The sequence below is a fragment of the Aspergillus tanneri genome, assembly GCF_003426965.1.
Source record: "Aspergillus tanneri strain NIH1004 chromosome Unknown AapTan_2_pilon_pilon_pilon, whole genome shotgun sequence".
In the NCBI taxonomy this organism is placed as follows: Eukaryota; Fungi; Ascomycota; class Eurotiomycetes; order Eurotiales; family Aspergillaceae; genus Aspergillus; species Aspergillus tanneri.
This window is the reverse complement of record NW_022984629.1, coordinates 4,141,072-4,166,793: the sequence shown is the minus strand read 5'-3', so window position 1 is coordinate 4,166,793 and position 25,722 is coordinate 4,141,072. Positions and strand designations below refer to the sequence as shown.

Here is a 25,722-nt window from a genome sequence, read left to right as displayed (position 1 = left end):
TAGTTATCATCTTGGAATAACTGCCTTAAAAAAGATTAAGGTCTTTTGCTGTAACATGGAACTTCTCTCTATGTTTTGTCTAAAGCCCGTATCTTAGTGTCAAGTCATTTCGAATATACTTAAGATGTCAGCGAGTGCCATTGGTAGACAGGAATCAATAACAAGCATTATAAACATCTTTTTTGACTGCAATTGGGAGTACTCTAGAAGTCTTTTTCTCCTATTTAGTAATAAAGCAAGAAAGGTTATAACAGACACTATATTAAGAAGGCAAGTTTCCTTTGCGTAGACAAATAAAACTCTCACAGAAGAGTTTTAGGACTTAAGCAGGAGGGTCCGGTTCTTGCTTTGTAAAGTACCTATCTTCAGGTTTATCTACAGTTATCATCTATCTAATATAGGATTAGTAATTGCTTGTAAGCCTAATTAAGTTACTAATTACCCCACAGTTTTCTAATTCTTAACAGCACGGTTGTAACATTTATCAGTAGCTGGGGCCCTCTTTTTATGGGAAAACTTATTTTCCTTATTTTTCTTCTCATGCTGGTACTTTATAGTTAATCCCCGTTTTTCAACGAGTTTTCGGAGCTCCTCAACTTTTCTTTGTCTTTGCTCCTCCAGTAAAATAGACTTGTAATCACGTGACATAATGTTGTATACAATAATATGGTCGATTGCCGAATAAAATCTTCCTGAGTTCTTTGGAAGGGGAAGAAAACAATGGTCAAGAAAGCAGGGTGCCCTCTATTTATTTTACAGTAGCAATTCCCCCTCAACCCCTAAATCATTGTGCTCACCCACCTGCTCACCCAGCTCACCCAGCTCACCCAGCTCACCCAGCTCACCCAGCTCATCTTCAGAGTTAGCGGCGCTCACCCATAAAGCGGCAACTAGCGCAGGGCTTAAGTATCAATTAACCGCGTTCATGGTTTAAGTACGGCTGAGCGGACGGGAAGCCCTGCTTTCCACACCCTATGGTCGTATGTGTCAAACGTGAGTATTATAATTATCTATAATGCACTACCACCAGCAGCTGATAAATTGGCTCCTAAGCCAACTGCTATCTTGGGCTCGACAGAAACCACCGTAATTCCCTGTATAGCCCTATCAAGGCCAGCACCCACTTCTGCTCCCATGAGCATGTTATTTCTTTTAGACTGCCATATATGCAATACTATTCTGTACTACTTTTCTAAAGGTCATACTCTAGTATACTTGAATTAAAGCAGAACTTCTTCCCGTATATTGGTCCGAGAATAATTTTGTGACTTCTGACCAAACTCTCTCATCTCTTCTTAACTTTAGCAGAAAGTTCTATCCCTTTAGTTGACCATAGCATGCCCTTTCTAGAGTTTCCTTGGGCCTCGCTGCAATTATGCCGAGTCTGCGAGATTTAATGCAGTTTCGTCGAGCAACTCTTTGAACACACATTTCCATTATTGCATGTTGTAGAGACGGGGTCAGACATACAACGTGGTAGTGCACCTTCAAACAGCCAAGAAAGAAATTGCAAACGCTTATCAAGCGGCACAGACATAAAGTGAGAATAAGGGGTGGTGAAGGTATTTTCACTTGAAGGTAATATAGCGGGAGCTCGAAGCCGTTTTGAAGGCGTAGGGCTGACTATTTCCTGCTTCTCTCGGGGGACTTTGGCTGTTCACCACGATGAAAACTCTTGCCTTGAATATCAGAGAATAACAAGTTATCCTCGGTGCTGTGAGAGGAGTGACGTTTTTTGGTTGCCCCCCATCACTGCACAACAACTGCCAGTAGCTGGAAAGAAACAAATCATAATAATGACGTTTGACAGGCTGGTTAGATATTTTTAAATATTGCATTGCATAGAGACGTAAACCTGATATATTTGGTATGCAACAATGGATTACTAAAATGCTTGGTTGGTCTCTTTGAAAATGCTTTCGTTCCATACCTAGTTAATAGTGGAGCAAAGAGTTTATCTTTACCTATCGGAACGGGCCGCGCTCAGTCGGGTCGGATCTAGCCTTACCCGCATAGCCTTTAAAAGCATAATATGACTATTGATTCATCATCATTGAAATTATGTTACAATCTCTGGGACCAGAAACCATATTGGAAAATGTCGTTTAACCAAAGTTTAAGTTTAAAGCTTCTATTACAGGCCGTAATTTAGTTACTATAGCCTGATACGTTACACAATGATATCATAGACTCAGGGAAGTCATCGTATGCAGCACAGGATCTAGACGCAGCAACTACAAGAAACAACTAAGAAATGCTTAGAGGTGTTTGCATGTCATGTATCAGCGACAAGAATGTGACAGTAAGTATGGACCTCATCATCCTGATATCACTGTGCAGTGGCTCCAAATCATCGAGCATTATACCAAAGACTGTATGAAATGTCCGAAAACAGCAGTAGGTGATATTGGTCTTATGATGATTAGAGTAGATAAATACTGCTGAAAATGACGCTGCAGTTTAAACAACGGATAGATAGTGCTTTTCATGGCCACAGCTACAGATATAAATATTGCGTTCAGCACTATTGTATTGCTTATACGAATGTCCATCATCTTTTATTTTTTAATAACCACTTCCTATCAAACTACCTGCCACCAATACATCTCTTGGTATAAGTGACAATTAGAATGCTTTATTCTAAGATTACTGCTATATTTTTGCGTATGGGATCAGGTCTTTATCTGTAAACACAAGCTAACTCAGTCTAGGCACCAAGGTTGCAGTGGTTACCTAGGGACCGTTGACGCAGGCAACTGGCCTGATCTTTACTATTACGATCCACTGTCGGTACATTGTAATATTAAGTCGCATTATTAGGTGCGGTGCATGGTCTGTTTTAATATAGGGTTAACTTCCATCGCCGTTTTTGTTTCCTTTGTAAGGCTCTATTATGTTTTTTTCCCTAATCAGGTTGGGTTTTCCCATATTCTTCGTGCAAATGCAGGGTTATAACTGTATCCTGGAGTTAATTTTAATAAACCTGGTTCAACCATCAAGTAAATGGTCCAAGTTCTATCAGCAAGATATATTTTAATATTGCACATACTAGACAAGGTTGCAGCTGTGTAGGTGAAGGACTGTCTTGTTTAATATCCGCAGTCAACGAGCTAGATGTGACGGCAGACAGATCAGATGGATAAGATCACATTGAGTCCTATATCGAGAATACTAAAGATGGGGAGGAAAGGAAGAAGGTAGAAGGGCGTTGTCATGGCGAGGAGCGAGGATATGATGGGAAGCTTCCCAGCCCCAGCCCTGTGCCCTCACCCTTCCTTATCCCAATACGGCCTACATCAAACCATATAAACATCACCTCACCGCGTTAACCTGAGCGCGGTGTCCAAGGCCAGGTCGTCAAATTGGAAAGCCCATCTATATGATGAAAGTAAGACCCCTATTATTGCAAAGGACTCGTGGCAGTACCAAGAGTGCGAAGACGGTCAGATATTGCAAGATGTTAAGAACTCGGTGTTGTGAATGTGGCAAGGTACTTAGTAGATATCTATTTAATCTTGGAAATTCACACTTAGCCACAAATCACAATGCACTATCCTTCGCATAATAAGACTCTTCCGCAAATAGTCTGTCGTGCAAGCAAGTCTTTTAACAATAGCCAAGGTGCTTATACGACCACTTCTGCTTCCTCTGCTTGCAAGTGCTGCTACTGGCGCAGTTATTAACTCCCAGTCAGCCATGAAAGCGTGAAAGTAAAAGCTGTTACTCTAATCCCAAGCCTTATCACGCTGATAGAGCACCATATAACATCCAGACTGGATTAAATGCAGACTTGCCGCCCCTCGCTGAAGAAGTGATCTGCTACCAGAATTTAGTGAAGAAAAACAGATTTGTCCTAAATACAGCTGTCAGATGTCTTATACTCGCAATCCTGGTGGCAGAGTCTCTAAGTGGAAGCTCTATTATAACCATAAGGCACACGAAACCTCCTACAACGCCGTAGGTTGGATGAATTAGACCCAGACTCTTGTCAAAGAATTATTGGCGGGCCACCACTGGGAGGCCGGATACCGCGCCTTTTATTAGCGTGATATTACAGATTATTTCCACCGACACCTGATTACTTGCAAGTTAATCGAGAGCCAACGCACCAAAGAACGTGATAAATTCATTATCACGTCATCCCCTGGACGCAGACCATGTGATTTTTTGTATGGACAAGTATTCCCCCAAGCTAGGATACTAGCTGTTGGAACACAGATAACCTTAGTAATTAAAACTAGATGTGGCACCATTCCTGATACCAGTGTCAAGCTTGCGGTTGGTCGTAGATCCTTCTAAAAGGTTGAGTCTAAACAGTGCAATGTGAATTTATAGTATAACCTTCCTCACTTGCAATGCTGCAGATCTTGTTGACCCAAGCAGAAGATCAGTCCAAGGCCTCCCATTCCTTCGCACTCTCACGCCAGTTCGTCAGCCGTTACTTGTGAATAATGGGTGTTACGTCCTCCCTGACATCTCCTGAATACCATCGCCCCTGCATCTTCTAAGCCGTCAATACCACCAAAGTATGCCTCATAGAATCTTATACGCCAACATAAATTGGCCTAAGTTCTTCTCTTAGCACAACATCCACACGCCTGCGTTGTTCGGACGAGGTAACAAAACTACTTGCAGTATGCAAATAGTTTTGACTGAGAAAAAGTAGCAATTTTCAGGAGGGGTGGAGTCGATAACTGCAGCATGGACTTTGCCACCTAATATTCCGTCGGGCTCCTCGGTCAATACTGTGGCAAGCAATGGGACAAGTTTGTTGGCATCAAAGCTATCAGAATGAATTGTTTAAGGTTCGATAAGTCTCTCAAGAGTTCCGTTTTTACCAGCGGAGCGTAAGACACGGGAAGTGGGAAGAGCGAGCAACGCCGTTACGTGGTCTAGGGATAAATCATCGATGGCTTCTTGACGTTATTAGAAAAGCCGAGCGTCTAAATAAAGCACTTGCCTTCAGCGTCTAAGTGACTCGGAGAAGTGACGGAACACGGTAATCCCGAAGCTTTGCATGCTAAGCGTTACCGATTGGTTTTGTTGTAACTGATGATTTCAGTTTTGGATTGTTGGTTCATTATATTAAGAATAAACCATTATTAGCCTGACCTGGAGAAAATCTCGATTGAAACCCCCTTCGGCGAGCTTGGTAATGCACGCAACGTGTCCGTGGCTAGGAGCAATATGCTTTCTGCTTCTCATAGAAGGGCAATGGAGTCAAGATCAACGTAGCGTTCACGTAATCGAATATTCTCATTATAAAGAAACCAGAGGTATATGAGAAAAACTCCTGCTTTGCTGATGAACCTAGATAAGAGTTGCTCGTTTAGTACCAGACGCCTTCATGGTAGGGGTACCGGGGCTACTGACCCATGGAGCGGCATCGCGTGTAGAATAATAGATCATGCAAGATGGAAGACCGATAGTGCTGATTGACAATTCGCTTAACCATTTCCGAGGTAAAGCTGAAGTTGCGGACGTTAAATGCCAGAGCCTTCCTCAGAAGACTCCCACAAGCGTCCTATATAGGAATAATAGGAATAAAGGGTTCAACTCATAACATATAAAAACAACTAAAATTTCAACAAGTACTACGCTCCGCATGCCTCTGGTGACTTGCAGTCACTGGCCCCTAGTATTACATGGTCCGGTCCATCCCACTGGCCCCCCAATGGTTCACCCAGCGTGTCATCAATATCATCCAACAACATCGTCCACTGGTGCAGGTCCAGCTCCGGCGCGGTATGGACGAACTCAGACCACAATTGGCTCCAGCTCGACTCTCCGATCTCTTGTCTCCCTCCATCACCTACGGTGGACATCGACGGTGGAGGCGAGGTGGACGATGATGATGACCCGGACACGCGACTGTCAACCTCCGGGTGCGACGATGCTGTTGAAAGAGGTCTTGGAGAACCTAGTGACGTCGACTCTGTGGTCGACGTTCCCGGTGCAGACTTGCGCGACCGTCGTTCCTGCAGCGTTGCCTGCAGCGTCTGCAGCACGCTGGGAATGCCATCTACATGCGGAGCGGACCGTTCAAGCAAGCGAGACGCGGCCTGGACCTCAGCCTGGCGCGTGGCGACGTCGGACGCAGTGGGATACAGAGAGACGTCGGTAGCCAGCAGGATGGCAGCATGGAAAACATGCTGCATGACAGACCACAGGTGAGAGGGATTGATGTTGACCAGCGGCGCCGTGTCATCCATGAGACGTCGGAGATCCAGCACCATGCGGGCGGAGCGCAGGCCTGCTTCGCGCGAGTAGACATACCGATCCTCGACGGCGCTCGCCAGGTGGAAGCGGCGATGCAGCCAGCAGAGGCGCGAGTGGGTGCTGAACTGCAGGATGAGTCGCTGCCAGGCGATGTATGGTCGCTCCTGGTAGATAAATTGGCTCTCTTGGATGCTGGTCGGATCCAGCTGGAAGAAGAAGGGCAGATTGCGTAGATAATCCTGGAATTGGACATCTAGCGCCAGCACAGCCTCGTAGTCACCATCGTTGGGACCCAGTCCGAGAAAGGGCAGTCGATTCACAGCTTCCTCGCACAGCTCAGCCAGCTGGATGCGCGCGATCGACGCCGACATAGTGGTGGGCATGGCTCGGGGGAAGTCGTATATCTCGCCAGTGGGCGTGACGAACTCGTCGTCGACGTTTCTGGGATACTGTACCAGCATGTGCTTGCGGTGGAAGATGTAGGTGCATTCCTGCGAGCCCCCGGAGAAGGCAAGAAGCCTATATTTTCTGTTAGTATAGATTTCTGCAAAGAACTGTAAAAAACTAAGTAATATTAATACCAGTCCGAGGATACCATGTGCCACCAGATTCGGCGCTGCAACTCTACCTCGACGGCGTCACTTCCGTTCGCCCGGCGTTGCTCGCGACTCTTGGGCGAGTCTAAACAATGGATGCGCATCGCCCGCGCCATCAATAGGCCCTTCGCCCGCAGCAAATGCACCTTATCCGGGAGTCCCTCAGCATTGGTGTGCAGATAGGTGAGGTTGCTAATAGCCGCCAGAGCCGCCGTCGAGGGCGACACCGTGTGATCCAAGAGTCCCAGGGCCAGACGGCTGTAGGCGACGTAGGCGGATTTGGCCTCCGTAGGAGCTGCGCGCAGTGTCTGGAGCAGCGATGGCGTCCAGACCCAGGCAGCACTGGCGAAGATGCTCAGCAAGAGGAGCAGTGTCGTCGCAGCGGGGGTCTCGCCATGGGCAAATTGGTAGTAGCTCTCCTCCATCACGGTGCGAGTCCACGGCACATGGAGCACGCCGAAGTTGGCATGCATACTGTGGATAAAATGATCGAAGAGCACGCGGGCATGCTCTACAGTGGGGAGACAGCGACAGATAACGGCCAGGTCTGGTGGACTCTGGCGGTGGTCGGGGTTGGCAAGATGCAGCAGGTTCCCAAAGCCGGTCGTTGTGCGAGAGGTCTTTATTAAATCGTTAGTTGTTTGTTGGAACCTTGATCGCAACGGGAAAGCAACAGTGCATACCTCTGAGCCTGTGGAGGGCACAATGGGCGATGGGGTTGAGGACAGCTGTGGCGCTGTGTTGGAGCTCGTGCAGAAGACTGCGTCTTCCAGCGCTTTCAACCGGGTGAAGACCTCGGACATATCTCGAGGCTTTTTTCTGCCATTGAATACCCTTTGTTGTACCTCATCTTTGTTTATCGCGACATCCGGCGTTACGGAGGATAATTCCGTCGTGGAATGTGGCTTTCCTTGCTCTCTCTGCTTTGCCTGCCCCGCGTAGACACAGGGACTCTTGCGCAGGCGACAATTGGCACAGGGATGGCCGCGATCACACCGCAGCTTCTTGGTCCGACACAAGCCACACGAGAGGGGACGTCGGGCTGAGCGCTGCACGAAGATTATGGGAACAGACCTCTTGTCGGTGTCCATGGTGGGAGAGGGCTTATTATGTAGCATATTGCTGGCTTGGGCAGAAGAAGGAATTATGCAGGCTCAGGCAGGCAGGGAGGATGCAGCAGGCTTACGGTCAACTGGCATCGGAGATGTCCATGGACTTTCCTGCCATGCTGGGTTAGGCACTGTCTCCAGTCCACTTCAAACTGACCACAATGACCAAGGAATCGTTAATTTCAAGCAATAGAGACAGCATTCCTTGTATATTAAATGCATCTCCATCCGGAGACCGACTCCAGCACAAGTCCGCGGAGAGTTGCCTTTTTGGGATATCTCCACGGAGATGAGTCGCATATATACCTCTATCAGTTGATGCAGTCTCGATGAGCAATTGCCATAATTTTATAATTTTCCTTCTATCTCTGGATTATGGGTTCCATAAACGCCTCCTCCGAATTGGAGCCCCCCAATGGCGGCTTCAAGGCGTGGCGCACTGTGTTCGGCTCGTTTTTGCTGCAGACCTCATCCTACGGCTACGTGACAGCGTACGTCCAGCTAAATAAAGCGTTTATGCAATACTCGATACTAATATCCAGTAGATGCGGTGTCTTCATGTTTTACTACTCCGAGGTCATGCTGCCAACTTACTCAACATCACAGCTTGGGTGGATCACCACCATCGCCATCTTCCTGATCTTCGGCGTTGGCATCCCTATCGGCGCTCTCGTCGACCGCTACGGCACGCGTCCTATTATTGCACCCTTCGCCGCACTGGGGGTAATATCACTAGGCCTGCTTAGTCTCTGTCGCACCTACTGGCAGATCCTCCTCTGCCAGGGCGTCGCTTTCGGCCTGGCCTGCTCCGGTACTACACTGCCCGCTGTCATCTGTGTGACCCAGTGGTTCTCGACCAAGCGCGGGCTCGCCGTGGGACTCGCCAGCGCCGGTAGCAGCTTTGGCGGTCTTATCTTCCCGATCATGGTCTCGCGCCTGATCGACACCCACGGCTTTGCGCCGGCAATCAAGTGGTCAACCGTGGTCGTCGGCATCTGCATGGTGACAGGGGTTATCTGCTGCGAGGGACCCTCCCCCCCGAAGCAGATGGCAGCCCTCAGCAAGAAAGAGGCGAACAGTGCATCCTCCTCGATACACTTCAAGGCCGACAGCCGCGACGACCCGGAGCGTCTGAGGGCGGCCATCTCTGGGGGGAATGCGCAGAAGCCCACCAGTAAATGGGCGGGGCTGCGGCACAATGGGACAGCATGGCTGGCATTCTGCGTTGGGATCTTCTGCTGTACCTTCTCACTACTAGTTCCCTTTGACTACCTCCCACTGATGGCAGTGCAGGCAGGCATGAACCGCGATCTGGCGCAGTACATGCTAGCCATTATCAATGCCGGCTCGATAGTTGGTCGCGTGGTGCCAGGCTTCCTGTCGGACCACCTGGGACAGTTTAACGTGATGGTGCTGGTTAGCGTCTTGTCCGCCGTCGCGCTGCTGGCTATCTGGTTGCCCGTGTACTACGCACCCACGGACGGCGGGATAATTTTCTTTGCTGCATTTTATGGGTTTGTGTCGGGGGGGTATACCAGTCTGCTCTCCCCGTGTGTTGTGGCACTGGTTGACGGCCGCATGGCTGACTTGGGTCTGAAATTCGGCATTGCCTGCATCTGTCTGGCCTTTGGGTGAGTTTCCCTCTGTAGTAACCTATTGAAATTTCTCTCACCGTATTTCCAGTTCTCTTGTGGGCATCCCGGCCAGCGGCGCTCTGGCCGATAACACGGGCAACTGGGCCTCGCTGATCGGACTGTCGGGCGCCATCATGGCCCTGGGTGCGCTGTGTTTAATTGTAGCACGCGTGAAGAAAGGCGGCTGGGATTTGAGGAAGGTGTAGACACTAATATTGTGACGTAGTAGATAGTATTCCACCTGCTCCTATTTCAGTCTAACAATTGATATATGGACAAGACATCCAACCACCAGTCTTGCCTCAATGTTCAGATTCCGTCACCAAATTGGGCTCACCTGATTTCATGGCCGATTCACTCATGGGCCAGACAGATATTTGAAGGGGGGAAAAAAAAAAAGGCAGTACTTTGAATTGAATCCCCTTTGGACTTGCTCATCTCTGCCAATCCCACTGCGTTTCTATTGTATCATCCGTAATTACGCCTCTCCTTCGGCCTCATGTCATGGACGCGAAATACGACCTTCCGTGAGCGATGGGGCCAATCCGCCTGAGTCCAGTCAAGCTCGACGTCTCAGTTCATTGCTCAGTCGTATCTGCGTCAGTACTGGTCCTGGCAATCACCACTGCTCTCTTGCTCCTCATTCCGGACGTCTTGACTGCCATCGCCATCGTCCACGTACAGCCTTTCCCTGTATTTCAGCAGATCTGATGCTAGTTAAATTCAGACTCTCTTGTACCACGCAAACACAATCCGCAGCGTATGTAGGTAGTATTAAGGCTATTATGCGGAGGCCATTGAGCTGGAATTTTGGCCTAAGGCACAACAATAGGAGAATTAAAACAGAATATTCTGCTCAGCCCCTGCTCAGTGAGCAAAATGCGGCGAGGGGTGAGCACCATCAAGCTGTGTGAAAATCCCGTACATATGAGCTAAGTGTTCCGTACATACTATATCATATCCGTTCATATCCCACCATCTGAATCCTAACATCGCCCTCCTCTTTCCACTCACACGAGACCGTCTCTCCCACCCACTCCGTCAATTCCTCCGGCATCACTTTCCTCCATCCTCTCTCGTGAACGAGCTCCTCATCGACCGGGAAAAACGTATCACATTCGAACTCCTCCTGGGGGTTGATCTTCTGCACATTCGTCATAACGATCCTCAAAGGTCGTGACCCTGCCATTCGCAACGCAGCCGCGTAGATCTCCGCGCCCCCAATCACAAATATCTTTCCGAGTTTCCCCCCTTGGTATTTTGTCTCCAGTGTCTGCAACGCTGTTTCAAGTCCTGTCTCAACGATCGCATCTGTTGTAGGTGTTTGGGTCTCCTGTTGCTCTGTCCCAGACGAAGCCGATATCGAAGAAGAAGCAATTTTATTCTCCAACTCCCCCCTTACCATCCGTCCCACATTTATCGGATCCCTCGTCAAAACAACATTAATCCTCTTGGCTAGCGGTCTCAGCTTCACCGGTAGAGAGTCATATGTCTTACGACCCATTAAGATCGCGTTCGTAGTGTCCGGTCGTGGTGCGCGCGTCGTCACCCGTGCGAAAAAAGACATATCGGCTTTGATGCGCGGCCAGGGAAGGGCCCCGCCGTGGCCGATGCCGAGGCGTTCGCTGAGCACCGCGGGTTTGGTGGTTTTGGTTTTTATAGGTGTCGTAGCGACGATTAGGGTTAGGGGGTTAGGAGGCATTTTTCTTTCTTCTTTCTTTTTTCTGTTGTTTGGGTTGGGTGTTGGTGGTGATGTTGTATTGTGAGATGGAAGATAGTCCGATAGGGCGGAATAGAAGTGGATGCCCCGCGCGGAATTTAGCAACTCAATGGATAGAAAACAGGTATTATCAGTAGGGTATCTATGTACATCATTTATATCTCAACGCCAGCAAAAATAAGGTATGATCAAGTAGGTAGAATTAAGATTTCAACTCATCAATCACCCCTTCGATTACAGCCGCGTTCTTCTCCAGCTCTTCGCGTCTCTTCACCTCCGATTCATCTTCGCCCAGGGTATCCAGTTTTCCAAATAGCCATGTTTCTTTCATCGTGCGTGTCAATGCGAGGATATCTTCTGCAGCGCGGACCTGTATTATATTAATATTTACTATTTTTTTTTTTTTTTTTTTTTTTTTTTTTTTTTTTTTTTTCTATAACCATGGACTGTAATTCGCAGGTAGGTAATTAGGTGCTAAGTAGGTAGAGATATCACGTACCAATGCTGTCGACTCCACATCAAGCTGGTATGTCTCGACAGCGGTGGCCGTGTGACTGGTACTATCGACCTGGAATTAATTCGTCAGTATTGTAGTCAAGGTACCTAGTTATGGTTGAGTATACTGTCGCAGTGGCCATGATGTTCTCGAATCGTTGTAGTAATTGTGAGACATTGGTGTTGATGCGGTCTGCGTCGTTAGTTTTGGTTTCTTGTCTCCTTTGGATGTGACTGAGTACTTACTGTGTAGTACTTTCGATGATGGTTGGGAGTCCATCTTTTCTGCTCTGGTCTTCTTTTGCTGGATAGACAAATGATGCCGTGTGTTGCGATGAGTTGGCGGTAGGGCGGCGGTGGTATTGCCGGCAGTATTTATATATCCTAGTACTACAGTGGATAGACTACACGCTGGAATCAGGATGGAAATTTATATTCATACAGGTAACGCTTCGGTTCTGAATTCCAGATTTTGGATCCAGGCCATATGATCAAATACAGATAATTAAATATCAGCATCCTTGTCTAGGACCAGCTAGATCCATCAATCCATCAGTACCACCAGGACAAGGAGGGTCCAACCCAGCCATCCAGGATGACTGCTCGATGACAGGCACTATTCTACTGGACTATATCGTATGCGAATGGCTGTAGCCGGAACCGCTCAATGTCATGCAGCTAAGTTGCGCGGCGGTGCTCATGCGAATAGCAGGTCGTATCTACCGAACATACTTCGACTAGGTACATTAGCGACATTCCATTAACTGTGAATGAACTCACCATAAATCGCTTGTGAAAGTCAGATCGCAGCAGGTCCTATTACTATTAGCCCTGTACCATCCACATGCCACCTCACACATACATTGACAAATTCGCCTCCTTTTTTCTCCGTGCCTCGGGCTTGGTTCTTGAACACAACATCGTCATCCCACCTCCGTTTCAAGTTAAAGTCCTGAGGATTCAGCAGGGGATTGCCCCTGGCAATATCAACTTCCCGTTGTTCTTCCTCCTGAGCCGCGCGTTCCCGATCCTATATACCAATCAGCAAACACCACCAACCCAGCCCATCACGCATACCTCTTTTTCTTTTTGCTCGAGCCTCTCCTTTTTGATCTTTTCTAGTTCCCGCATCAGCTCGGCGGCCTCGTCTTCGTCGTCATCACTAAGCACAATTAGCCAAGCTTCCACCCTGGCGCAAGGACAACCCACCTGTCTTCCTCGCTACTTTCGTCCTCCGAACCGTTTGAGTCCGCGTCTATATCTCGAGTCTCTTCTAATATTCGCCGTCGTTTGGCTTCCATGTCTTCTTCGTCTATCCCGCCCGCGTCGCTGCCGTCAGGCAGAGCTCCTTCTAACTGGTGCTTCGGTGCGACGCTTTCGACTGCTGGTGCGCCCACTGGGACACCGTTCTTCTTGGCGAAATGGGCGGCCTCTGCCTGGAGGAGTTCGGCACGCAAGTCGCGTTGGTGGGATTCCTGCTCACTACCCTGGCCGAGTTGACTTGGATGAGGTCAGATACGAGTAAACCACAATGGAACTGGGGTGTAACATACCGGGTCTTCAGGTACGTATGTGCCGGGAGAAGTCGCTGGTGATATGCAGGCCCGCGCAGGGCTTCCTTTCCTTGCGCCTATTGACGTGATTAGCACGTTTGCGCAAATAGACCGATATAAATGACGAGGAACATACGGGGTCGAACGTGGGTCTGTGGGCTGGTGGTAGGTTAGCGCATATTCCACATCATAGGAGCTCCAATAGGACTATACCCGTAGTCATGGTGGTTACCAGTATCACTTCTGGCGATTGGAGATCGATCTTGTAACGAAAGAATGAACTCCGAAAGCCTCAGGATTGGGCTGAGTCAGCCGCATCATGTTCATGCACACCGCCCTGGACGGCAGGAACAACAATCCGCCGGGACAGCATGACGCTGCCAATTAATTACAAAAAAAAAAAGTCCTAGACCCCCCACTGGGGCCGAGTCCGCCTCCACAATCATGAATAAAGAAGCACCGCTCTCCATTGCTGAGCGTGACTTCATCCTCAATGCTCTGCGCGAGGATGTGAGGTTGGATGGTCGCGAGGCAGACCAGTTCCGTCCCTTGACCGTGTCGTTTGGGGATGAATACGGCCATGTGAAGGTGCAACTGGGCAAGACCAGGTAAAATGCCGCCCAGTCCAGTTCTCTTCGACTTAGCTAGGCTAATGTTGTCCTCAGTCTTATCGTCCGCATCTCATCGGAAGTGTCCAAACCTCGCGATGACCGTCCCTTCGATGGAATCTTTACAATTGCTCTTGAGCTAACGGCCATGGGATCACCCGCTTGGGACAACGGCCGGTATGTTAATTGATCAACTACAAGTTTTCCTGAGTGTACTAATATCTCTATTTTGCTATAGACAAGGAGATCTCGAAACATACGTGACTAACGTTCTCGATCGAGTGGTCCGTCATTCCAATGCTCTGGATACGGAATCGCTCTGCATTCTCAAGGGTGTGAGCTGCTGGAGTGTTCGGGCCGATGTCCATATCACCGACTACGATGGAAACATTGTCGATGCTGCCTGTATCGGCGTGATGGCGGGATTGCAGCATTTCCGACGTCCGGACGCGGTCGTGAAAGATGGACAGGTGATCGTCTATGGCCTGGATGAACGGGTCCCGGTTCCGTTGAACATTACCCATAAACCGCTATCCATTACCTTCCACACGTTCGACGAGGGAAAACGCGTGATTCTGGATGCGACTCGAAAGGAGGAACAGGCTGCGGAAGCCGACGTGGTTATCGGCATGAACGGGGCGGGGGATGTCTGTTATCTGTCTAAATTCTCTGGATCGCCCGTGGAAGCGATGGTGTTTGTGTCGAAAACGACTGTGGCGCTCAACCAGGTCAAAGAGATCAACGGCATAATTGACAAGGCGCTTCAAACCGATCTGGCGAAACGGTCCAAAAATGGTCTGGCGGAGGAGTCTCGAGCTGAGAACTATCGGTGAGGAAGAAATGAATTCACAGATCAGAGTAGATTTTTTTAGTATTTTTTTTTTTTTTTTTTTTTTTTTTTTTTTTTTTTTTTTATGTACAATATCTAGATAATGCGCCATGAGTTTTGTATTGTAGCTCTCACGAACGAGTCGTGATTCTGTTATTTCAGAAAGTCCTCGACATCCCCCGGGATTTCCTTGAACTGACTGACAGAGGATTATTTCCCAATCTTAAATTAATATTCTAAAAATAAGATTATTTCTGGATTGATTGTTTTTAATACGTTGTGTGCTAATGTCCATGCCCAGCCACTCCGAGTTCAGCACCGCCCGGACTAGTCTCACATCTTCCAAAACCTCCGCCAGAATAATCCATCCATCCATCCATCCATCCATTCATTCATTCATTCCTCGCTGTCCTCTGCCCCAGTCACCTCCGTTGGTCCGATTTTTCCTTCCTTGCCCTCTCCTTTCACCTCTCTCGCTTACTCTGTGTCTCTCTGTTTTCTTCGATTTTGCTTTCCTTCCTTTGCCACTCTCCTGATCAATGCTCCAGGGGCTCGTCATTGCTCTGACGGTGTTTGTCCGCCCCCATCATCATGGCCAGCGGTAGGCCTCCAGGACATCATCCAGCCGCTGGCCGCGATGATGATCTGCTGCAGCTGGAAGAGCCAGCTCCCATGTACAATTCGGGGCAAGGTCCACCCGTCAACGACGAGCACTTGTTGCGACAGTTCAATATCAACGACTCCGATCAACCCCAGGCGCGACCCTCCATTTCCTACGATCACTTTGTCGGCGGACAAGCGCCGCCGCCACTCGTCGGCGCCCATGCGATGACCACGGCGCATCCCCCGGCCCCGTCCGGGCCCTATTTGAACGATCCGTATATGGGGGCTGAGGCCTCTCGAACCTACTCGCAGACATCGGGCTTGAACAATTACCGTCGCTATTCCATCGACGACTATGCTGATGAACCAGGGTACTATAATTTGGATGACGGGGACGATCCCATGCATACCGGCCACCGCGTGCGGCAGACAAAGGAGAGGAATAGCATCATGGGACTGGGAGGTGGCCTGATGGGACGCGCAAAACACATGTTGGGAATGGGCCCCGATTACTCGGAGATGGATCTTCCTCTGACAGAGGCCGGAGCCAGGGCAGCTCGCGTCGACAGCGCAGAACCAGACGAGACGGCCGCTCCCCAGCACGACCGGAGGAAACCTAAGAAGCCCGGCTTCAAGTTCGGGTTTGGACGCAGGAAGGTCGATCCCTCGACTCTGGGCCCACGTATGATCATGTTGAACAATCCGCCGGCCAATGCGGTGCACAAGTTCGTGGACAACCACGTATCGACGGCCAAGTACAATATCTTCACCTTCCTGCCGAAATTCCTCTTCGAACAATTCTCTAAATACGCCAACCTATTTTTCCTGTTCACCGCCGTCCTCCAGCAGATTCCGAACGTGTCCCCGACAAATCGATACACCACCATCGGTCCGCTGTTGATCGTGCTGTTGGTGTCCGCCATCAAGGAACTGGTCGAGGACTACAAGCGGCGGTCGTCGGACAAATCGCTTAATTTCTCCCGGACACAGGTGCTCAAGGGATCCGCATTCCACGATACGAAATGGATCGATGTGGCGGTGGGTGACATCGTTCGGGTCGAGTCTGAGCAGCCCTTCCCGGCCGACTTGGTCTTGCTGGCCTCCTCCGAGCCAGAGGGCCTGTGCTATATCGAAACGGCCAACCTGGATGGGGAGACCAACCTGAAGATCAAGCAGGCGATCCCGGAAACTGCACATCTCGTTAGCCCGGCCGACCTCAGTCGGTTGAGTGGCCGGATTCGCTCTGAACAGCCGAACAGCAGCCTTTACACCTACGAGGCGACCTTGACGATGCACGCGGGGGGAGGGGAGAAGGAATTGCCCCTCGCCCCGGATCAGCTCCTCCTTCGAGGAGCGACGCTGCGGAATACGCCGTGGATCCACGGAATCGTGGTCTTCACCGGTCACGAAACCAAGCTGATGCGGAATGCCACGGCGACCCCGATTAAGCGGACCGCGGTCGAGCGCATGGTCAACATCCAGATCTTGATGCTGGTTGGCATTCTGATCACCCTCAGTGTCATCAGCTCGGTCGGTGACTTGATCATTCGGCAGACCGCATCCGACCGACTCAGCTACCTCGACTACGGCAATACGCATCCCGCGAAGCAGTTCGTCCTCGACATATTCACCTACTGGGTCCTCTATTCGAACCTGGTCCCCATCTCTCTTTTCGTCACCATCGAGATTGTCAAATATGCGCAAGCGTTCTTGATCAACTCGGACCTCGACATCTACTACGAGAAAACTGATACACCGGCAACGTGTAGGACGTCGTCGCTGGTAGAGGAGCTGGGCCAGATCGAGTATATCTTCTCCGACAAGACCGGCACCTTGACTTGCAACATGATGGAGTTCAAGCAGTGCACGATATCCGGTGTCCAGTACGGCGAAGACATCCCGGAAGACCAACGTGCCACCGTGGAGGACGGAGTCGAAGTCGGAGTCCACGATTTTAAAAGGCTCCGAGAGAACCTGCAGTCTCATCCCACGGCAGATGCGATCCACCACTTCCTCACGCTTCTGGCCATCTGCCACACGGTTATTCCCGAAAGAAACGACGAGAAGCCAGATGTGATCAAGTATCAAGCCGCGTCTCCGGACGAGGGCGCCCTAGTCGAAGGCGCGGCGCAACTAGGTTATCGGTTCACAAACCGACGACCTCGGTCGGTGATCATCACGGTGGCCGGGCAGGAATATGAATACGAGCTGTTGGCGGTGTGTGAGTTCAACTCTTCCCGGAAACGGATGTCGACAATTTTCCGGTGCCCCGATGGCAGGATCCGCATCTATACCAAAGGAGCAGACACGGTCATACTTGAGCGTCTGAATCCTGACAACCCGATGGTTGAAGCGACGTTGCAGCACCTGGAGGATTACGCCTCGGAAGGTCTCCGAACACTGTGCCTGGCGATGCGCGAGGTGCCCGAGGAGGAGTTTCAGCAATGGTACCAAATATACGACAAGGCCGCCACCACGGTGAGCGGAAACCGTGCGGACGAGCTCGACAAGGCATCGGAGCTGATAGAAAAGGACTTATTTCTTCTCGGAGCCACCGCTATTGAGGATCGCCTGCAGGACGGGGTTCCCGACACAATCCACACCCTTCAGACCGCTGGCATCAAGGTCTGGGTTCTGACGGGTGATCGGCAGGAGACCGCCATCAACATCGGCATGTCGTGCAAACTGATCTCCGAGGATATGACCCTCTTGGTTGTCAACGAGGAAACAGCCCCGGCAACTCAGGATAACTTATCCAAGAAGCTTCAGGCGGTTCAGAGCCAGGGGGCGTCGGGGGAAATGGAGGCGATGGCCCTTGTTATCGATGGTCGATCGCTGACCTACGCACTGGAGAAGGACATGGAGAAACTCTTCTTGGATCTGGCGGTCATGTGTAAGGCCGTGGTTTGCTGGTAAGAATCATTCCATTTTGTTCCACATGTAACAGCACTAACGGTTTTGTGCAGTCGTGTTTCTCCCCTTCAGAAGGCCCTAGTTGTCAAGCTCGTCAAGCGTCATCTCAAGTCTCTACTTCTAGCCATCGGCGACGGCGCCAACGACGTCTCCATGATTCAGGCGGCGCACGTTGGGGTTGGCATCAGCGGCGTTGAAGGTCTTCAGGCTGCCCGGTCTGCCGATGTGTCGATTGCTCAGTTCCGTTACCTTCGCAAACTGCTCCTTGTGCATGGTGCCTGGAGTTACCACCGGATTAGTCGAGTCATTCTGTATTCGTTCTACAAGAACATTGCACTTTATATGACGCAATTTTGGGTAAGCTCTATGATTGATGTGCCTCATGGCTAATGGCTGACTGGGGATCTAGTACTCCTTCCAAAACGCTTTCTCTGGCGAAGTAATCTACGAATCATGGACGCTTTCCTTCTACAATGTCTTCTTCACCGTTCTTCCGCCGTTCGCCATGGGGATTTGCGACCAGTTTATCTCCGCTCGATTACTAGACCGTTATCCCCAGCTGTATCAGTTGGGGCAGAAAGGCATGTTCTTCAAGCGGCACAGCTTCTGGTCCTGGATTGCCAACGGCTTTTACCACTCCTTACTGCTGTATATCGTTTCTCAGCTGATCTTCCTCTGGGACCTGCCTCAAGCGGACGGGAAGGTTGCAGGCCACTGGGTCTGGGGCTCAGCGCTGTACACGGCGGTGTTGGCGACAGTACTCGGCAAGGCAGCACTGATCACTAACATCTGGACCAAGTATACATTCATCGCGATCCCGGGATCGATGGTGATCTGGCTGGGATTCCTTCCGGCATACGGCTACGCGGCGCCAGCCATCGGGTTTTCGACCGAATACTACGGGACGATCCCGCGACTGTTCAAATCGCCCGTCTTCTACCTCATGGCGGTGGTGCTACCGTGTATCTGTCTGCTACGGGATTACGCATGGAAATACGCCAAACGCATGTACTACCCGCAACACTACCACCATGTGCAGGAGATCCAGAAGTACAACGTGCAGGATTACCGGCCACGCATGGAGCAGTTCCAGAAGGCGATCCGCAAGGTACGCCATGTGCAGCGGATGCGGAAACAGCGTGGGTATGCATTCAGTCAGGCCGACGAGGGCGGACAGATGCGCGTTGTCAATGCTTATGATACCACGAGGGGCAGAGGTCGATACGGAGAAATGACTAGTTCGCGGGCGCTGGTGTAATCTTTTTATATGTTTTCTTTTTTTTTTCTTTCTTTCTTCTGATTAGTTTAGTCATGTATGTGTAGATGATTGGCGGTTGTTTGGTGTCTAGTTAGTTAGCTGGACAATGAGTCAATGCATCGATGTCTTATATTATACTATAGCACACAGCTCAATATTCCATAAAAAAAAAATATAGAGATAAACAGATTATCGTGAACATCTCTCCTCTGGCGGTCTCCATCCCACACCTAATCCCTCCATCACCAATCTCTCTCTTTCCTCCCACGTCCGTCCGGTGTCTTCCAAATCCACTACATGACCCGTGTCGATCTGTCGTATGCCGCTGGAATCAAACCTCCAGCCGTGTATTTTCTTCGCGTAGCGACGAAGATCCCGCTCGAACGTGGTATCTCCCGTCCAGCCTAGCACGGCACAACCTATTGTCCGCCAGGGTGAGATAATGATATCGACTCGACGGTGGGGATTTGGATTCCGTCGTTTTCTTTCTTGACCTTCCTGGGTATTCTCTTGGGTCTCATCCTTCTCCTGGGCGTGAGCGTCCTTGTCGAAATGTGGATCCTGCCAAACAACAAGCGCCTTATCTAAACTATCAAAATGACTACCACTACCGCTTGACTTCGGAGTCTGCGACCGATGAGAACTAGCAACATTCAAAACAAGGGTATGCGTAATCCAAGCCTCCTCTTCCAGACTACCCACAACATCAACGACCAAATCTCTCGTGACGGACTCATCGCGATGCGTGAGGATAATATCCACGTCCCCGCTGGACTCCTTTCCCCGGCGATACCCACCAACAAGGATACATTCTACTCTACTACGACCATCATGCCCCGCTGTCGGACGCACACGCTTCGCATGTTGTAGAACTACATCCGCAATCTCCATCGCTTCGGAGCGAGAAACACCCCCCCCCGCTGAAGTTCATCGTGATATTTCACTCCGATCTGCTGTACGCGCGTCAGCGAATTCCATCCGTATTCGACGATGTCATCGAGATCACGCCATCCACGATGATAATAGAAATCTCGCGCAGTGCGGGCCCCCACGCCCCAGATGGAGGAGAAGAGGTCCAGGGTGCGGAGAGCAGGGTCGCTGTGTAAGGCGCGAGCGGCGGCAAGGGTGCCATCGGGGCTGGATTGGTATTCTGTGAAGAGAGTGGCGATTTTGTTCTCGCATCCGGGAAGGGATTGGATCTCCCGGGAATGGCGGAGGGAGTATGGGTAGGCTGCTATTGCCGCAATGGAGGTGCTGTATGCGCGTACGCCGACCTCATCGAGGGTGAGTTCGCGCGTGCGTCGGATCTGTTCTAGTTGGGTGATGAAGAGTTCGTTTGGTGGGTGGAGGGGCGCGGAGCGTTGACAGGCGTAGAGGATATGGTTGCGGACCCAGGATGGTGGTGGTGGGATGCTGGTTTGTTGGTCTTCTTCGGAGGTGGTGGTTCGGTGTAGTTGTAGGGGATGTGTGTCAGCTAGAATTCGTCTTGTAGTAGTAGGCGCTGTGGTGGGTGTAGTTTGCTTCACTATGCGAGCTTGGTATATCGTGTATGAGTCGAGAGGGAGGATCTCGTTGGCGGCGAGACATTGGTCCAACCAGTCTAGTTTCACAACCTTGACGGTAGATCCAGAGATATGTTTCTGGGTATGCGTTATACCATCACCTTCAGTCTCTGTTTCTAGGTCGACCATGCCTTTTCGGAGACGTTTCTTTGGCGGTTCTGATCCATGCTCATTTTCAGATGTATGCTTGTGTCCATGTCCATGTTCAGGTTCCGATTCATATCCATGATTATATTCAATCTGAGCCTCCTCCGTCCAAACCCCACGAGACCGCAACTCCAATGCCACGCGCTTCTTCTGAGTCGATCGACTCAGAACCAGACGCGCCTCGGTGATGTCATATGTCAAATGGGCGGATGCTTGCACAAGGGTATCTTCGATCTGGTGCAGCGAGTCCAGTGATAAATGAGTCGGGAGGACAAAAATGGGGGGATAAGAAGAGAGATTGAACATTTATTATATATATTATATATTATAGATTAATACATGGACATACTCTATGTATAGATAGATGTAATTGAGATGAGATGTGGAGAATGTGACGTAGTCATTCGATTGTGTCACGTGATTTGCTTCATTGTACATCATCGGTGTATGTTCTCTGCTGGGTTCCTGATCAAAGGATCTTAAGAATAAGTAGCTATTCGAGATGATATAACTCGTATAGATGAAGATCTATAAGAACAATTAGATATCTCCATCCCTCACAGTCACCTGTGTCTTCCCCTTGGTACTTCCATAGTTCGCCGGCCCACTCTCCTGCAAAATCGGCGTATCCGGACGAGGCATCACCTCCTGACTGGCCTCCTCATCCGTGTATGTCACTGGCCGGCCATGTCGACGGGCAATCCAGCGTCTCCACGGCTTATACACCAGTACGCTGAGTCCACCGAAGATGATAAAGCAGCCGCATATGCCGCCGCCAATGGCATCGTAGTAGTCGCCGGCCGTTTCCACGCCATCCCAGAATCTCCCCGTGGGTTCCGCCACGTTCAGGACCAGCGTGAGTAACTGGATGACGCCGATCACGATGGCCACGATCACCGTCAGCGTGGTCAGTACAATCGAGTAATACAGGAATGCGATGGGGTCCCGGTGGTTCTGTGAGGGGACCACTTCGTCTTCGTTTTCGTTTTCGCCTGAAGTCTGGCAGCCCTCGTCTTTGGGAGGGAGGAAGTTCGCTGCCGGTTGGATGTACAGTGAGAGCATCAGGGCTCCGTCGGTCGTGTCGAGAAGGCACATCCCGGCTATCCGTGTTAGTAATCATTTCCAGTCTATATGACAAAGTACCAACCGGTGAATAGAATCGGAAAGATCAAAATCACCCAGAAATCAGTGCCACGGGCAGCTTCAATCGAGGAGATCCCCAGCAGAGCAACCTCTGAGGAGGTATCGAAACCCAGCCCGAACAGAATCCCTAGCGGATACATCTTCCAGGGACTGGATGGTCAGTAGAACTAGAATAAAGTGGCAGCCAAAGACTTACCGATCAATCAGTTTAAACATGCGTTTCAGCACGGAGAAGAGAAACCCCCCTCCCTCGATCTTCCAGGCTTCCTCTTCTTGGCCCTCCGGGAGGTTGAGCACTTTCTGCATCTGCTTGTACAGTTTATACAGGATATAGCCATTCATGAGACCCAGGAGGATCAGAAAGGCTGCACTCACGGAAGTGCCGATAATACCACCGACGGTGCTGAAGCTATCGAACCGTGAGGAAACAGCGGCTGCGGTGGCGGCCACTACAATCGACGTAACAATGACGATTCTATTCACATAATTAAATAAACGATAAAAATCCAACAGAAAGATAGAGAGAAAGAATAATTAGAACCTACGTGGAATGTCCCAGAGAGAAAAATGTGCCCACAGTGACAGGTCGTTGACCGGTAGCCAACAATCGTCGGGTCATCAAATCAATAGCCTATCTGGTTAGACAGCACTGAATATCTTTAGAGACATCAAGACATACCGAGATGTGATCCGCATCGAACGCATGTCTCAGTCCGAGGGTATAAGAAAGCACGGCGTTAGAGACGAGCGATCTGGATAGTCAGTACTGTTGATATTTCCACCAACCCAGGATTGAACATACGGATAGTATCGCTATTCTCGTTAGCTCAGAACCTCCGATATCAAGCAGACATACCAGGACGATGGCCGCCGCAATCCAAACCAGCACGTTAATCATGGCCACCAACAGGATCACTGCAATTGCCCGTAGAGGCACCTTGCGAATCCCGGGTAGACGACGGTGAGAGCGTTGGGCATGGCGAATGAGGGTTTTAATTTTACCTTTGTCGGTTGACTCGTCCATATTAGGACTTTTTTTTAAAAAAAAAAAAAAAGATTTAAACTTAAAGAGAAGAAAGGGAAAGAAAAGGGGAGGAGGGTAACAAGAACGTAGGTGATGTGGGGTGATAAGCTTTAATCCTATCGAGCAATCCAAACCCACAGATCCAGAGATACACCCAGCAGACTTAGCACAATGCTTCAGAAAAAATCTTCGATGGTACTCTGTAGAATTTATACAGGTCCTGAACAGCTTCATCACCGCCGGTCGAGGCCGATCCCCCACTCGGCCTCCTTGCATAAGGTTCAATGCTCTTCTGTTGATTTTTATTCCCTTTTATTCATATCTCATTATCATGGAATCATCTCATAGCTATATGTACAGGTCCTATCCAGTTTTCAGCCCAGCCCATTCCTCATCCAGTTCTTCCAGTTCATCCAAATCTCAGGAATGAATGAAGGTGAAGGGACTTGGCCGTTCGCCGAGCGCATCGCCCCACCAGCCACCAAGAAGCAGCGTCGCTTCTCAATGGCTCATATCTCATCGCGTGCAGTAGCGCGGTGGAGATACCGAATTCTTGACTGTTGCATATTATCAAGAAAAATGATATGGGCGTCTATATATCAGTCAATCCGATATGATCGGCATCGTACCCCTCTTCCCCCTACGCCGCCGCCAGAACAATCGGCGACGGCGTCCATTTCGTCACCGTCGCTTTGACGTGTCGGAAATCCGTCCCCACCAACATGTTCCATTCATTGCGCGTGATGGGCGTGACATCCGATGCTGATAACGGCGTCTTCGGTCCTCGTTTGGCCGGAGCTCGGTATCGCGGTGGTCCAGGTTCTCTGCGCGCCCGAATACTACTGTGCATCGGTGATTTCCGCACTGTTGTAGCGGGTTTGGTTGTCTGCGTGGTGGCGGTGGTTTTGACAGAGGAAGCGGTTTTGCGGATGGTTTTGGCTCTGGTCTTGGGGATTTCTTTCTCGGAGGAAGACGAGGATGCCGATGACGGCATCACGATGCCCTCCTCGCCGAATTCCTTCAGATACATGCTAGCGATGCGGGCCAGCAGGTCGTCACGCACGTCTAACTGCTCGTAGACGCGGTGAAAGAAGGCCTTGCTGAAGGGTCGCCCCTGGAAATCCTGGATGGTGCGGTGCAGGAGCTGCACGCACGAGGCCACGGACTCTTCGTCCGGGTTGGGTCCACGGTGGGCGAGAATGCAGAGCCGACGCTTGAAGGTGTAGATGCGGTCGACTGTCAACAGGGTCAGACCCTCGCGACTGAAGACGACCTCGTTCTGCATGATCGACTGCTGCATCAGGTACTCGTTGGCGTGGCGCTCGTACTGGCTGCGGGCCAGCGCGTCCGTCCAGCTGGAGCCCAGCGAGAACTTATTCGCTGCTTTGGCGATGGTGCGGTGCAGCGCTCGCGATGCCTGTGCGTCCAGAGCGGTGATCGGGATGACCATCAGGTCGGAGGGTTGGCCAGTCGGGAAGGGCTTGCCGCGGCCGACGAGCAAGGTGACGTGCATCATCTTCTGCTGCAGCTTGCTGGAGATGTATTCTAGCGCAGGCAGGATGGAGGTAGGTAGCGTCTCCCAGTCGAAGTTGAAGCCCGGAGATAGCGGTGGCGAGATCATATCGACGGTGAGATTGCGGGTGGGCGAGTTGGGCACGTACACGCCGGTGGGACGAGGAAGCCTCATCACACCCATGGTGGTATATAGATATTAAGCAGTAGATATGTCAGAGAAGAATGAAGAACTCCGTATCGTGTGCCCAAAGACACTGGATGGAGAGGAAAACATCCCAGGGACCGAAGGGAGGTCTGACTGAAAATATACTCCATCCTAACTCAGGAGCACCATGAATCGTCCGAAAAGGGGGTGAGGGGAACCAGGACAAATTACTCCCTTCTTCCTGTTCTAATGATAGCAAATCTCCTGGTTGTTCCTCCAGTCTCTGCGAGTGCCATCACGACGGAACCCAATCAAGCTTGTTGATATAAATAACGTTAAGCGCCGAGCAGTCGTCGCCTCAGTGCCTCAGGCCATCTCATTGGTACACGGCACACCAAAATAGCATCAATTAACTCTGCGTTGCATTCTGAATGGCTTGTTGTTGTCACTAACCCCGCACGAGACACACATTCTGCGTCCGCACTTGCAGAAACTATTGATTGTCTGCATAGCTTGCGCGCTTCGTCCGGGGGTTTCACAGGAGGCTCGAGAAGTTGGCTGATGTGTTCGGTTATGGAGGACCAGTCCTTCTCATGACCCCGCCTGAGCTGAGTTGATCCTGATATCAACGTTGTGGCCACGTAGGAGA

The 25,722-nt window shown here is 50.3% G+C and overlaps 9 protein-coding genes across 9 annotated transcripts; 3 read left to right on the top strand and 6 right to left on the bottom strand.

Annotated features, from left to right (window-relative positions):
• Positions 1-5,594: 5,594 nt before the first annotated feature.
• On the bottom strand, positions 5,595-7,906 carry ATNIH1004_001323 (Zn(II)2Cys6 transcription factor; the record flags this gene model as incomplete). Its single annotated transcript, XM_033566023.1, has 3 exons — positions 5,595-6,738; positions 6,801-7,435; positions 7,499-7,906. The coding sequence occupies 3 exons, from the start codon at positions 7,904-7,906 to the stop codon at positions 5,595-5,597; spliced, it is 2,187 nt and encodes a 728-aa protein (XP_033431780.1).
• Positions 7,907-8,299: 393 nt separating this feature from the next.
• ATNIH1004_001322 (uncharacterized protein) lies at positions 8,300-9,764 on the top strand (the record flags this gene model as incomplete). The annotated part of the gene is made up of 3 exons (XM_033566022.1): positions 8,300-8,415; positions 8,470-9,555; positions 9,608-9,764. The coding sequence occupies 3 exons, from the start codon at positions 8,300-8,302 to the stop codon at positions 9,762-9,764; spliced, it is 1,359 nt and encodes a 452-aa protein (XP_033431779.1).
• Positions 9,765-10,513: 749 nt separating this feature from the next.
• Positions 10,514-11,260, bottom strand: ATNIH1004_001321 (dihydrofolate reductase; the record flags this gene model as incomplete). The annotated part of the gene is made up of 1 exon (XM_033566021.1): positions 10,514-11,260. One exon carries the CDS (start codon positions 11,258-11,260, stop codon positions 10,514-10,516), a length of 747 nt encoding a protein of 248 aa, XP_033431778.1.
• Positions 11,261-11,480: 220 nt separating this feature from the next.
• Positions 11,481-12,053, bottom strand: ATNIH1004_001320 (RNA polymerase II mediator complex head subunit MED22; the record flags this gene model as incomplete). The annotated part of the gene is made up of 4 exons (XM_033566020.1): positions 11,481-11,648; positions 11,778-11,846; positions 11,902-11,966; positions 12,020-12,053. 4 exons carry the CDS (start codon positions 12,051-12,053, stop codon positions 11,481-11,483), a joined length of 336 nt encoding a protein of 111 aa, XP_033431777.1.
• Positions 12,054-12,492: 439 nt separating this feature from the next.
• On the bottom strand, positions 12,493-13,549 carry CWC15 (spliceosome-associated CWC15 family protein; the record flags this gene model as incomplete). The annotated part of the gene is made up of 8 exons (XM_033566019.1): positions 12,493-12,510; positions 12,554-12,589; positions 12,636-12,803; positions 12,851-12,935; positions 12,983-13,273; positions 13,327-13,403; positions 13,463-13,485; positions 13,540-13,549. The coding sequence occupies 8 exons, from the start codon at positions 13,547-13,549 to the stop codon at positions 12,493-12,495; spliced, it is 708 nt and encodes a 235-aa protein (XP_033431776.1).
• A 221-nt stretch (positions 13,550-13,770) lies between these two features.
• On the top strand, positions 13,771-14,767 carry ATNIH1004_001318 (exosome non-catalytic core subunit RRP45; the record flags this gene model as incomplete). The annotated part of the gene is made up of 3 exons (XM_033566018.1): positions 13,771-13,934; positions 13,992-14,111; positions 14,173-14,767. The coding sequence occupies 3 exons, from the start codon at positions 13,771-13,773 to the stop codon at positions 14,765-14,767; spliced, it is 879 nt and encodes a 292-aa protein (XP_033431775.1).
• A 587-nt stretch (positions 14,768-15,354) lies between these two features.
• Positions 15,355-19,537, top strand: ATNIH1004_001317 (aminophospholipid-translocating P4-type ATPase DRS2; the record flags this gene model as incomplete). The annotated part of the gene is made up of 3 exons (XM_033566017.1): positions 15,355-18,278; positions 18,333-18,636; positions 18,689-19,537. 3 exons carry the CDS (start codon positions 15,355-15,357, stop codon positions 19,535-19,537), a joined length of 4,077 nt encoding a protein of 1,358 aa, XP_033431774.1.
• A 189-nt stretch (positions 19,538-19,726) lies between these two features.
• ATNIH1004_001316 (uncharacterized protein) lies at positions 19,727-23,413 on the bottom strand (the record flags this gene model as incomplete). Its single annotated transcript, XM_033566016.1, has 9 exons — positions 19,727-20,354; positions 20,414-21,480; positions 21,814-22,346; positions 22,394-22,539; positions 22,586-22,864; positions 22,935-23,020; positions 23,069-23,141; positions 23,192-23,202; positions 23,246-23,413. 9 exons carry the CDS (start codon positions 23,411-23,413, stop codon positions 19,727-19,729), a joined length of 2,991 nt encoding a protein of 996 aa, XP_033431773.1.
• Positions 23,414-24,053: 640 nt separating this feature from the next.
• ATNIH1004_001315 (uncharacterized protein) lies at positions 24,054-25,109 on the bottom strand (the record flags this gene model as incomplete). The annotated part of the gene is made up of 1 exon (XM_033566015.1): positions 24,054-25,109. One exon carries the CDS (start codon positions 25,107-25,109, stop codon positions 24,054-24,056), a length of 1,056 nt encoding a protein of 351 aa, XP_033431772.1.
• Positions 25,110-25,722: the final 613 nt, after the last annotated feature.